Below are 12,426 nucleotides of genomic sequence, written 5' to 3'. Positions count from 1 at the left end.
AATTGAAGAACAGAGAACCATGGCCAGTTTATTCTTCATTTGGGGGGTCGCGTCGGCTACCACTACAAAGGTCCGGTTGCATTGTGGGTACAATAGTCCCTTGCCGCCCCAGTGCGCATGCTCCATAGAAAACTCCATTATTTTTTTTTGCACGGAATCTGCAAGAAAAAATAATAACTGTGAAATAGAGATTAAAAGGTGCATCGGATGAGCTCCATTTTTGCTAAACATACACCAGCTTGATCGAACAGTGTCTGGAGATAACGACTGAATAATTTGGCGACACGATCAGGCATCCTTGGGTCTTGGGACACTCCAGAATCAAGTAAATTTCTGTCAACGCTAGCTAGCCATCTAACGTTAGCCTAGCCCCGAGATCATAGGCGCAGTAAAATGAAGCATTATTGTCCTTTGTTTTTAACGAGACGGGCAGATGCAGCTAGACAGACGGATAGTTGATTGATGGCGCAAATCATTTGCACTGGAGGGTTGATCACCACATTGTCTGTCTAGATAATGTTAACATCCAAAACAATTTAGCGTTAGTAAGCCAGCTAGCTAACTCTGTCCGGGGTTCTCCCGCGAGCTTACTGGAGAAGACTCCAAAAACTTCGCGACCTTGTTTGAGAACAGAATGGTAGAATACATTTCGCACAATTGCTCGTTAGCTAGCTAGCATGCATGACAATATATAAACAAATTCCTCCCAAGTTCCCATTATTGAAAGGTTACTATTTTGCAAGGTGTGTCTGTCAAGCTGTTACGACACTTTAGACTGCAACATTAGCTAACTAACGTTAGTTGGATAAAGGCAGCCTAGCTAGCTATGTAGGACAATCATTGCTGTGACTGTGATTTAACTTTATGTGCCGTTTCTGTAATGGCTATATTATAAAGTATAGTGTGCATGTGGGCTAGATAACTATTATCAAGTTACAAATGCTGTTTTCCCTTTCAATTTCAACATCCAGCTGTACACACCACCAGTCTCATTTAGCTCGCTAACTATCTAGGTAGCTATTTGATAATACGTCACTCAATTGAAATACCACTACTAGGCCTATCCTAATATATGCATCCCCTTCCTCGAATGCTATGTGGCTGTGTTTCAGAATCGAGAGATTATTTTTTGTTCATAATTTTCACGTATTATTTTTTAGGGCTATCTAACGTGAGGTCTATCTTCTTTGCAGTCAAACTGTGGCCTTAGTGTCAGCTGCAGAGTTTTGGAGGAGTTGACCTCTGAAGCTGGGCCAGAAGACTTAACGTTAGTTCTTGGAGAGTTCTGCAAGGTGTTGGAGGGTGGTTGGCAGAGTGTGTGTGCTTCTCCCCTGACACAATGGCCTTCACACGGTGGATACCATAGCCAATAATATATTTGGCATTTCAAAGATGACAAGGTAGGCTTGAGAACATGATATCCTTCCTCACTCATCAGGCTAGCCCAATAACAGGCTAAAAGAGCCTAACGTTAGTCCAAGGACCTTACATGTTCTGTTTAGAGGCGAAATGCCCCTGGCATCCAAAACAGCTAAATACTCCCATCTCAATGTGAATGGATTCTCAGTTGCGGTACGTTTCTAGAAACATAATGCCCTCTACTTTCATATCACATCAAAATAATTTCACAAATGCAAAATATATACTTACTGTACACTGTTTTAACTGGTTTTAACACAGTTGCAGCCAGCAGTATTTTTCAGTGACAAGTTTGTGGCGTCCGTCTTCCGTTTACACAGGTGTTCGGAGACGCAGATAGCTAATTAGCACAATTGGTCGACTCTGTTTTCCGTAAACAGACGCTGTAACATGGAAATATGGCCGTGTGGGAACCCCAACCCTATAAAGGTGTGTAGTAATTTAACCTTCTTTTTTTCCTAACAGATATGAAAGATAAGTTATGTTTTCAAAACCGTACCGTAAGTGATGTGTGTAAACGTTTAGCACAAGCTGAACAAAACTCCCCTGGCCAGAAGACACTATCCACAATAGGTGCTAAAGGTAGTTAGCATTGATGAATGGGCTATCATCAGGCATGCTTTATGTTCCAGACTTTATATTGGTTTCTACGAGTTGGAACTCTGGTTGTCTTTTTTTGTGGGAAAACATTGGTGTCAGAATCTCAGTATAGTGGTCGTAATAGTTGTTCATCAAAGCATGTATTCATTCTACATTTGTTCCTGCTTCTTCTATCCCAAAGGTGCTGCAAAGCAGTTTTTACAAAATGATGGGAGGCAGTGAGAGTGGCAGTGGAGACAAGGATGGAGTTCACACTGTGGCAATACAAGTCCCCATTGGCTGGCAGAGGAGAGCGAAGGACGGGCTTGTGGTGTATGTCAGGTAAGCAAGTTCAGTAACACAGGCGGGTATAATACTTTTTATACTTGTGTTATAAGCATATATGAGCCATTATAATGTTTTCATTTCCCAAAAGCTGGTCTGGAGCAGGGAATTGTAAAATATATTTGACTTCCCCTTCCCTTTATTTCATCACTCATCTCCTGCATCCCTGTCCATTCCTACAGTCCAAGTGGCACAGTCCTGTCCTCACTGGAAGAGGTTAAGTCATATCTGTTGACCGATGGCACATGCAAGTGTGGCCTCGAGTGTCCGCTGGTCATCCACAAGGTGACTCCCTCTACATCACACTTATCGTCTCACAACCGGTTTTGACTGGGGTTTGCTGAATGTATGTTCCTTTGTCTCTGCAGGTGTTTAACTTTAGCCTAGGGGTCCAAATTCAACAGCACAGCCAGCCGGTGGGGAAGGCAGAGCAGGACATGACAAAGCTCTGTAACCATCGGAGGAAAGTGGTTGCCATGGCAGCGCTCTGTCGCAGTATGCAGGCTTCACAACTGCCCTATGTTGCCCGTCACACAGGTAAATACAGTGCCTTCAGAAAGTCACACAGATATATATAGTGCCTTCAGAAAGTATTCACACCCCTTGAGTTTTTCCAAATGGTATTCAAATGGGCTTAATTGTTCAAATGGTATTCAAATGGACTTAATTGTTCAAATGGTATTCAAATGGCCTTAATTGTTCAAATGGTATTCAAATGGACTTAATTATTCAAATGGACTTAATTGTTCAAATGGTATTCAAATGGTATTCAAATGGACTTAATTGTTCAAATGGTATTCAAATGGACTTAATTGTTCCAAATGGTATTCAAATGGACTTAATTGTTCAAATGGTATTCAAATGGACTTAATTGTTCAAATGGTATTCAAATGGTATTCAAATGGACTTAATTGTTCAAATGGTATTCAAATGGTATTCAAATGGACTTAATTGTTCAAATGGTATTCAAATGGACTTAATTGTTCAAATGGTATTCAAATGGTATTCAAATGGACTTAATTGTTCAAATGGTATCCAAATGGACTTAATTGTTCCAAATGGTATTCAAATGGACTTAATTGTTCAAATGGTATTCAAATGGTATTCAAATGGTATTCAAATGGACTTAATTGTTCAAATGGTATTCAAATAGCCTTAATTGTTCCAAATGGTATTCAAATGGACTTAATTGTTCCAAATGGTATTCAAATGGACTTAATTGTTCAAATGGTATTCAAATGTATTCAAATGGACTTAATTGCCATTTTTTTTTGTCAGCGATCACAAAATACTCTGTCAAAGTGGAAGAAAAATACTAACATTTGAATAAAAAAATAACAATAAAACACTATCTTGATTAGATAAGTATTCAACACCGTGAGTCAATACATGTTAGAATCACATTTGGCATCTGTAATCACTTTCTCTGTAAGTCTCTGAGATTTGCACACCTGGATTCTTCAACCTCTGTCAAGATGATTGTTGATCATTGCTAGACAGCCATTTTCAAGTCTTGCTGTAGATTTTTAAGATGATTTTAAGTCAACTGTAGCTGGGCCACTTAGGAACATTTAATTTAGTCTTGGTAAGCAACGCCAGTGTACACTTGGCCTTGTGTTTTATGTTATTGTCCTGCTGAAAGGTGAATTTGTCTCCCAGTGTCTGTTGGAAAGCAGACTGAACCAGGTTTTCCTCTAGGATTTGACCTATGCTTAGCTCTCTTACGTTTATTTTTTATTGCAAACAGGATGCATGCTCTGGAATATTTGCATTCTGTACAGGCTCCCTTCTTTTCATTCTGTCAATTAGGTTAGTATTGTGGAGCAGCTACAATGTTGTTGTTCCATCCTCAGTTTTTTTCCTATCACTGCCATTAAACTCTAACTGCTTTAAAGTCACTATTGGCCTCATGGTGAAATCCCTGAGCGGTTTCCTTCCTCTCCGGCAAGTGAGTTAGGAAGGACACCTGTATCTTTGTAGTGACTGGGTGTATTGATACAGCATCCAAGTGTAATTAATAACCACCATGCTCAAAGGGATATTCAATGTCTGCTTTATTTGTATTTTTACCAATTTACCAATCGGTGCCCTTTGGAAGTTATTAGAAATCCTCCCTGGTCTTTGTGGTTGAAGCTGTATTTGAAATTCACAACTCGACTGAGGGACCGTACATATAATTGTATGTGTGGGGTACAGAGATGAGGTAGTTATTCAGAAATCCTTTTAAACTCCATTGTTGCCCCAAGTTCATGCGTTTATTATGCGACATGTTAAGCAAATGTTTACTCCTGAACTGATTTAGGCTTGCCATAACAAAGGGGTTGAATACTTTTTGGCTTATTTAAACATTTCGAACATTTCGAAAGACATCATTTAATAAATTTTAAATTTGGGCTGTAACACAGAATGTGGAAAATGTCAAGGGGTGTGAGTACTTAATGAAGGCACTGTGTCAACGCCTACAAAATGAATAGATCTAATGTAACAGAAATGAAGTGCTTTCGGGATCATTAAACGGCTATTGATGGTCAGGTACCAAAGCATTTTTACATTGTGCTCTTCAAATAGTGCTCTCAGAAATGTCATTAATCATGTTGGTTAGGGCTGTGACAATATGGGATTTTGAGTAACAATTAATTGCCATGGTTATTGTTGTAATTGCCATTTTTTGTGAAAAATGTTTTGAGCTTGTAATGTATTATAATTCTGCATCTTTGAAAATGAGCTACGACATAACTATGATACAACACAGCTTTGGTGACACCCGTCTCAAAACAAATGGTTATGACCACTTTTAACTTTTGGAAACGAAGCTTCTACTCCTGACCATGCCTTTTTTCTCGTAAAATGATTAGGCTACCAACTTTACCCACTTCATGTAAAAATTATTAAAAACTGCTAGTGGGTAAACTATATCTACTTGAAAAGGAAGTTGAATCTCACCCCCTACTAATGTATTAAGAATTATGAAGGAAAATGTGAGTTCATGGTTATTGCCCATAATTGTCGTTTACACTATTATACAATTATTGTGCAAGCTCTAATGTAGATTTTTTTGTTGTTGCAGAGGTCACCAGTGGCATTATGGAGAACAGAGATCCTAAGAGGATGAGAGTGGACAGGGAAGAAAAAGAACGTGGCACTTACACCTCCAAACACCATCTAGTCCAGTCCAGGCCCAACAATAACCTCCACCCCAACTCTTGTGGCAGTCCTAAAAATTCTCCCCAACTTGTGTATTCTTACAATGGCTCCTCACCCCTCTCACACAATAGCACTAACTCTTATCACACGCCTGATATTTTGAGGAGACTGCCACCTCCTCTCAATCTCCCCCCCAACACCTCTCCATTCTCCAGCTATGGGGCACCTCAGAGGTCCCCACGCACACCAACGCCTCAGAATCTCAGTCAGGGTCAGAGGGCACCACAGACTCCAGAAGCCCTCAGATCTCCTCATATGGGGCCCCTCTCTCCCCCTCCTCCCTCCTCCCCTGGGACACTGGGCAGGGGAGGGCAGAGTCATCAACATGGTATCATCGTTGGGTCTCCCCTGTCCCCCTCATGTTCCCCCTCTCCCTCTGTGAGTATGAACTGCCCCTCTCCCCGCCAGCGCTCACGCCACCCCTCCGCCTCTTCTGCTCACTCTGAGCAGGGGGTGGTGCTTGGTGGCTACCCCCCCAGAAGGATATCCTCTTCCTCCTCACACTCTCCTATACCAGGGGGGTCCCCTATCCTCCATTTCTCAAAATACAAGCTTGAGGACATCTTAGAGCAGTTTAAGAACTCTGGCAACAGTAGCACTAATAACCACATCCTTCACCCAAACTCACTGAGCAACCAAAACAATCCTCATATCCTCTCTCTAGCTCTTGAAAAGGTTGGGATGCCCACAAAGGCACCTGCTTCTGCCTCAGGCATGGAGATCAGTGCTGGTCCTTCTGGTTTGCCTCTTGGAAAGTTCTTGAACCACCAGAAGCAACCCCACCCAGCTTCTTTTCCTGCCAGCAGTCTCCTCTCGGCAGCAGCCAAGGCCCAGCTGGCCAGCCAGATGATTCACAACCAGAGCTCCAATTCGCGCAGCATCCTCAACTCAGCCCTCTCTTTGGAGGTCTCGAGGGAGTCTAAGCAATTGAAGGTAACAAACAGCACTTTACACAACAGCCTTCCCTCAATCGCTAGGCCCCTGTCTGCAGCCTCCCCCTGCTTTCCCTCTCCCAGCCCCTAGCCTCCAGTCCCCTTCACCTCTCCCGTACGGACCGGACATCCCACAGGAAGCGGCAGCGGCGTTCGCCCACAGTGCTCAGCATGCTGAAGGAGTCCCAGATGACCGGTCCCAGAACCCCCGGCGACGTTCTCAACCTCTCCTCGCACTCTCAACCCTCCTCTACCTCAGCCTCGCCCTACCCCGCCATGTTAGAGAACCACATCCAGGCCTTAAGGCTCTCAGTCCGGCACTCTGGCACACTCGCAGGGCCCCAGAAGCAGCCTGACGGCGCCCTGGATTTCACAACAATCATGGCAGGTCAACCGGATCCCCCCACCCAGCCTCTCTCTGCTCTGCTTCACCTGCTCAGTGTGCAGAACGCTCAAGCCACTGGAGCCCAGCCCGGCTCTGGACACTGCACAGGAGGCATGAGGCAGAGCCCCAGGCAGTCTCCCTCGCCCTCCCATTTAAACATCAGACCATTCCCCGTGCAGTCCCCCACTAATCACAGTACCACACAAGGCCCATCACAGCCCCTCTCTCCCTCTCAGTCAAAGTCCAGGCGAGGTAATGCACAGTCTCCGTCTCGACCACATACGAGGACTAGTCCCAAACAGAGACGGTCTCCTTCCATGGCCCTGTCCAACGCTCAGTCAGCACAATATTGCAGTAGCCCCTCGCCCACCCCACACACCCCTAATAGGCTGTGGCAGGCCCAAAACCAACCTATGGATGCCACCACCATCCAGTCACCCATTGGCCAGGCCTTTCCTGAAGTCAGTGAATCAATGGAGATGGAGAGCATGTCAACACTAGGCCCTGGTCTCAACAGCACCTCCACCTCCAACCATAGCAGCAGCGTCACCAGCTACAGCAGCACCACCTCCCCCAGACCCCTGGATCTCAGTAACCACATGCTGGCACTGCTGGCAGCCTCTTCCACCACACCTCTTGGGGAGGGGTGCCTGGACAGAACCACCGGCAACAACACTACAGGTGAGGATGAACCTTGAAAATGTTGTATTGTCACTTACACCGACCGGATAGGTGCAGTGAAATGTGTTGTTTTACAGGGTCAGCCATAGTAGTACGGCTCTACTGGAGAAAATGAGGGTTAAGTACCTTGCTCAAGGGCACATCAACAGATTTTTTTACATTGTTGTCTCAGGTATTCAAACCAGCGACCTTTCAGTTACTGGCCCAACGCTCTAACCGCTAGGCTATCTGAGGCCTAGGAAAATACACACATTTTTCATTAGACGTGTTAAGATTTGTTGAGTACTGTCTGTTTTGAAAAATAACCTTCCTCATGCCGTTAATCCTGGTTCTCTCCAATCCTCTCTAGGGGTGCAAGAGCCTCAGAGTGTTGATCTTCAGGGTTCCACAGTGACCAAACCCCCGGGAGGCTGCAGCCCCCAGGCCCTGGGGGATTCCACTTGCTCCTTACCCCTGGCTGAAGCCTTCCCCTTCATGAGTCAGGAGCAGCTTCTCCAGCTTCTATCTGCCACGGCCGGCCTGCCCTCCCTCCTGGACCCCACCATCCTGGGCTCTCTGCCCCTGGGCCTGTGGATTGGCGGTCAGCAGGGTCACCTCCCCATCTCCAACACACCTCAGCAACACCAACTGCCCGATCAACAACTACTACAACAATCAGAACAACAACTATTGTTACAGCATGAGCAACAGCAGAAACAACACCAGATTGCCCATCTGAACCACAACTTTCCATTTAGCTTATTCCCCTGTCTAATGGGAGGTCAGGGAGAGCTGCCTCTGAATCTCCTGGGTCTGTTGAACCCATTGCTACCCCCTTCTGCTGCCCCTACCCCAGGCCAGGAGTGTGATCTGGGGATGGGGAGAAACTGGGCCTCCAGGCTCTCCTCATGGCCTCCCTGCTACTAGGCCAGCAGCAGACTGCCATGTTGCCCCTGTCTGGGCTTGGCCAGCTGAGCCTGGACCTCCCCTTCCGGCAGCACATCCCAGCCCTGTTGGACGGTTTGTCTCTGGATAAAGGGTCTGGACTCCTGGACCCGTCATCCCTCCCCGGCCCTGGGCTCCTTGAGGCCCTCCAGGGCCTGCTTCCCCCAGCTGATGGGCACCTCCAGGCCCTGCAGTCGCTCCTGCTCTCCACCCCCCTGCCTCCCCCGGCCTTCCTTTCCCTCAGCCCTGATCTGCTAAATGCTGCCCTGGGCTCTACTGGCCTCCCGCCTGCCCCTCATCTCCCCCTAACTCAGCAACCCCCACCTCAGGTAGGTTCTCTCCCTTAGCCTGGTCCTCTACCCTGTAGTTTTCCCTTGTCAAATAGTTAACACTGTATCTCTATTAGATGTCAGTTTGATGTTTTGATCCTGTCTCCATCCAGGTCTCAGCTTCAGGCCATGATGGGGGGATGGAAACTCTAATCCCCCTGTCTGTCCAGGGAAAGGACAACCCTGTCCTCCACCAGTTACTGCCTACTCTCCTCAACCCAGGGGTTCTAGGTTAGTCACAGCAACATTCATTTACACTGCTATAAATATCAAGGTTTTGTTGTCAATTACAAATGCGGAATCATAGTTAGTCTTTTCTATTACATTTCACTTTATGAATAGTGAATTATTTACAAACTTGGGGAACAGCTACAACAAAACGATATCTTGTACATTACCCACATATTGCTTAGAATGTCCCATTCACAAACCGTTTTAATGATGAACCATGTGTATTTGTAGGAGACCTGTCTGCTCTGACCAGCCTTCACAGTCTTCTGGGGCTAGGTGCAGGCCCTCTCTTCCTGCCTCCCGTACAGGCCTCTGCCTTGGGCATGCCTCTGCTCCAGGGCCCTGATGGGGCCATGAACCTCCTCAACAACATCCAGGTACTTGTTGTGTTCCACTTATTTTTTTAGGAGTGGCGCAGTCCCACTCCTTTTGTACAATTTTTTGATTTATTGAAGAGATAGTAGTAAAGTGTTAGAAAGGCCAAGGCAAGGAGGGGGAGTAAAATGCCAGTGTGACGGATTCGAACCCAATGCCGACTCTGGCATACATGTGTGCCAGGATCAACGGCTGTAACCACTGGACCACACAGGCCATTGTTTTCAACTCCTGACACAAGCCTTGTCCTGTGATTTTTGAAATATCTGTATCTTCCTTCTTCAGCTCAACATGGCACCACCCTCAGAGGGAGAAAAACCAATCTCCTTACAGGAAACAGACAGCTCCTCCCTTCAGGAGGATATTCCAGCCAATCGGCTTACCCCAGAGACTGCGCCCAGCCCCTGTCCCGCCCTGGCCCCCGTGTCCCAGCGTGGAGAGGGCTCCGTGGTGAGCGTCCTGGACCCCTACGCTTCCTTCATGGACACTATCTACACCTCCTTCCTCCAGGTCAGTGCTAAAGAGCAGGAAGCAGTTCAGTCTGGGACGGATGCCTTCGGTGCCTTACCGCCCTCCTACCCTGGGGAGCGCCGTTCCCCCTCCGCTCTCCTCCCTCAGGTCAGTGCCCCCCTCTCCCTGAGCCCTCGGCAGGCCTGCACCCTGAGGAACCTGGACCTGTCCCGGCTCAATATGGAGGCAGCTCACTCCCCGGCTCAGGGCACCCCTAAACCCATCAACGATGGCTCCAACACGCCCCCGCAGAACAAGTTGGAATTCCCAGAGTGTCACACTAACCCTCCTCTGCTTCCCATCTACCTGGAGGAAGCCAAGACAGACTCGTACAGCCAGGCTGTGTCAAATCGGCAGGGGGACAGACCCCAGGCAGGACGGTACCAGAGTCCCAGAGACGGGAGCAGCTGCCCCAAGGAGGAGACTGGGGGTCTACAGCACACGGAGCAGGGCAGGGTGAGTCTGGCTGCTGTTTCCTTTAGTTTATTGTCCTGATTTAAACACAGTCAAAAAGGATCCCTAAATCCATCCTCCAAGCCCAACGGAGGTCATTTTGTTTTACCACTGCATGGCTAAAAATGCCATTTAGACACAATATTGCATTACAAGCAGTGAAAGATTGATGTAATTTGTGCCTTATTGATTACAGTGTCCCTTCTCCCTTTCAGAACCAAACTGCACAAATGGGGGGAGCCAGAAGAGGCAGGAAAAGGAAACAAACGTGAGCTCATTTTGATTCTGTACTTGAATATTTGATAACGATGAGCACTGATTTACTATTCTGCCCATCTTCTCGATGGCACTTATAACACTGCCACTTTTCCAAAGAACAAGGAAATGTAATACCAGTGTAAATATACTGATATTATTGTGTGTTTAAAAAAAACAAATCAGGCTACAGAATGTGCTAGAGGACTTCAGAGAACTGGATTCTCCAGCCCTAGAGGAACCTAAACCCAGGGTAAAACACTAGACCACCCCACAACCCTTAACTTCATTGGACCTATTATATCAGTTTGTCCCTTAGTGTCTGCCGTCCAGACTGCTAATGATGATGTGATGTGTGTCTGTGTTGTAGGTGGTGCTGCTGAAGCCTGAGAGGTCGGTCCGGGGCAGGAGGCGGCGGGGAGCCAGGTCCCAGAGACAGTGACGGGAGCAGGTTCACCCCAACCCCGCCCCTATCACTGCTTTATATTGTCCAAGCTCCCCCACTCTGTTTTTACACTGCACTAATATATTGTCATGCCAACCTCTTACCTTTTGAATGGGAGTGATCTAGATGAAAAAATGAAAAATAGTTATGTGGATGCTTTCACTTAGGTCCTCTCTTAAGTCTGTGTGGTTGCTTGACATTGTGATTGATTGAGATCCGTTATGATGTAAGTGTTAGAATTATGTCTACAAAAAACTGCACTGTTTCTCAGTGTGTTTACTGTGAGTCAGGATAAGAGTATCTACTTGAATGACCTACATTTGCGCTCTGTTTGAGATTGTATGATGCGTGTGGATTGTGCACATTTGAGTGTTCAAGATGCTCAAGGTAGAAGTTGCCCCTGACCACAGATCTAGAATCAGATTACCTGGGGGGGGGGTTGTGTATCACCAAGCAGATGAGTTAGCCAGCTAAGTGTACTGCCTAAATAATCTGAAGTCACATTTTCAAATTCATAAAGATAGATGTGAAATTGGCAAGACTCGACACTTCCAACAACCCACATTCAAGATAAGCTTTCTTATAGAACCTGCTCTATAAAGTGGTCGTGCTTTGTGATACACCCCTTTGTATGTTCTCTGTGGTGTGTTTAGTAAACGATGCACATTTCAATTAGGTCCTTTCACAGGGGAATGGCTGATGAAAAAGTGTGAGCTATGTGTGGGTTTTTAACTCAATGTAATTTTGGGTGGGATGTAGTTGTACTTTCTCTCATTGTCCTTCGGATCGCTGTGCTATACACTATTACAGTCCAGTAATGCTGGCATATCTTATTTAAATGAAAAGAAGCAGATTATGCAATTTCTACACATGGAGATTTGTAAATATGTACAGTTAATGTGTTTTATTTTATATTGTTAGAGACAATGAATTGTGAATTTTCGGGGAATTGTAATTAAGTATTTTCTCATTCTACCCTTGCTTTCAATACTTATGTTAAAAGAATATTCAATTGTTGACTGTAGCTTTCTTTTTATATGGGAGTCTTTTTTTTATTTAATATTAAACTATTTACAGAAAATGTGCCTCCTTGTTTGATGTTGGCAGCTTAAATCTACTGAATTGTCTAGCAAGTAACCAGCCTCTTATTTGCAAAATTATACGTGTTGCATCAGTAGAAAGGACCACGAGCCCAAACTCCGCTTTTGATCAATAAATGTAATTCCTTCCCATCGTGAATGTGGGTTAGCTTTACATTCCGGGAAGAATGTCTTCCTAGCAGAGAGAAGAAACAATCCAAACGACAAAAACGTTCACAATTTTAAAAGCAACATAATTTACTTAAAGTCTTGGTTGCAT

The 12,426-nt window shown here is 45.6% G+C and overlaps 1 protein-coding gene across 1 annotated transcript; it reads left to right on the top strand.

Annotated features, from left to right (window-relative positions):
- The first annotated feature begins 115 nt into the window (after positions 1-115).
- On the top strand, positions 116-12,148 carry LOC115102155 (methyl-CpG-binding domain protein 5-like). Its single transcript, XM_029621778.2, is given in 16 exon segments — positions 116-325; positions 1,194-1,400; positions 1,740-1,848; positions 2,201-2,340; positions 2,526-2,628; positions 2,712-2,880; positions 5,411-6,547; positions 6,550-7,545; positions 7,895-8,398; positions 8,401-8,798; positions 8,912-9,029; positions 9,261-9,406; positions 9,690-10,370; positions 10,583-10,635; positions 10,809-10,875; positions 10,993-12,148. Coding segments are annotated over 14 exon segments (4,623 nt in total). The 5' UTR covers positions 116-325; positions 1,194-1,400; positions 1,740-1,809; the 3' UTR covers positions 11,065-12,148.
- The last annotated feature ends 278 nt before the right edge of the window (positions 12,149-12,426 follow it).

This window comes from Oncorhynchus nerka, linkage group LG20 (assembly GCF_034236695.1).
Source record: "Oncorhynchus nerka isolate Pitt River linkage group LG20, Oner_Uvic_2.0, whole genome shotgun sequence".
In the NCBI taxonomy this organism is placed as follows: domain Eukaryota; kingdom Metazoa; phylum Chordata; class Actinopteri; order Salmoniformes; family Salmonidae; genus Oncorhynchus; species Oncorhynchus nerka.
The sequence above is the reverse complement of the archived record's forward strand: the minus strand, read 5'-3'. Positions and strand labels throughout refer to the sequence as shown.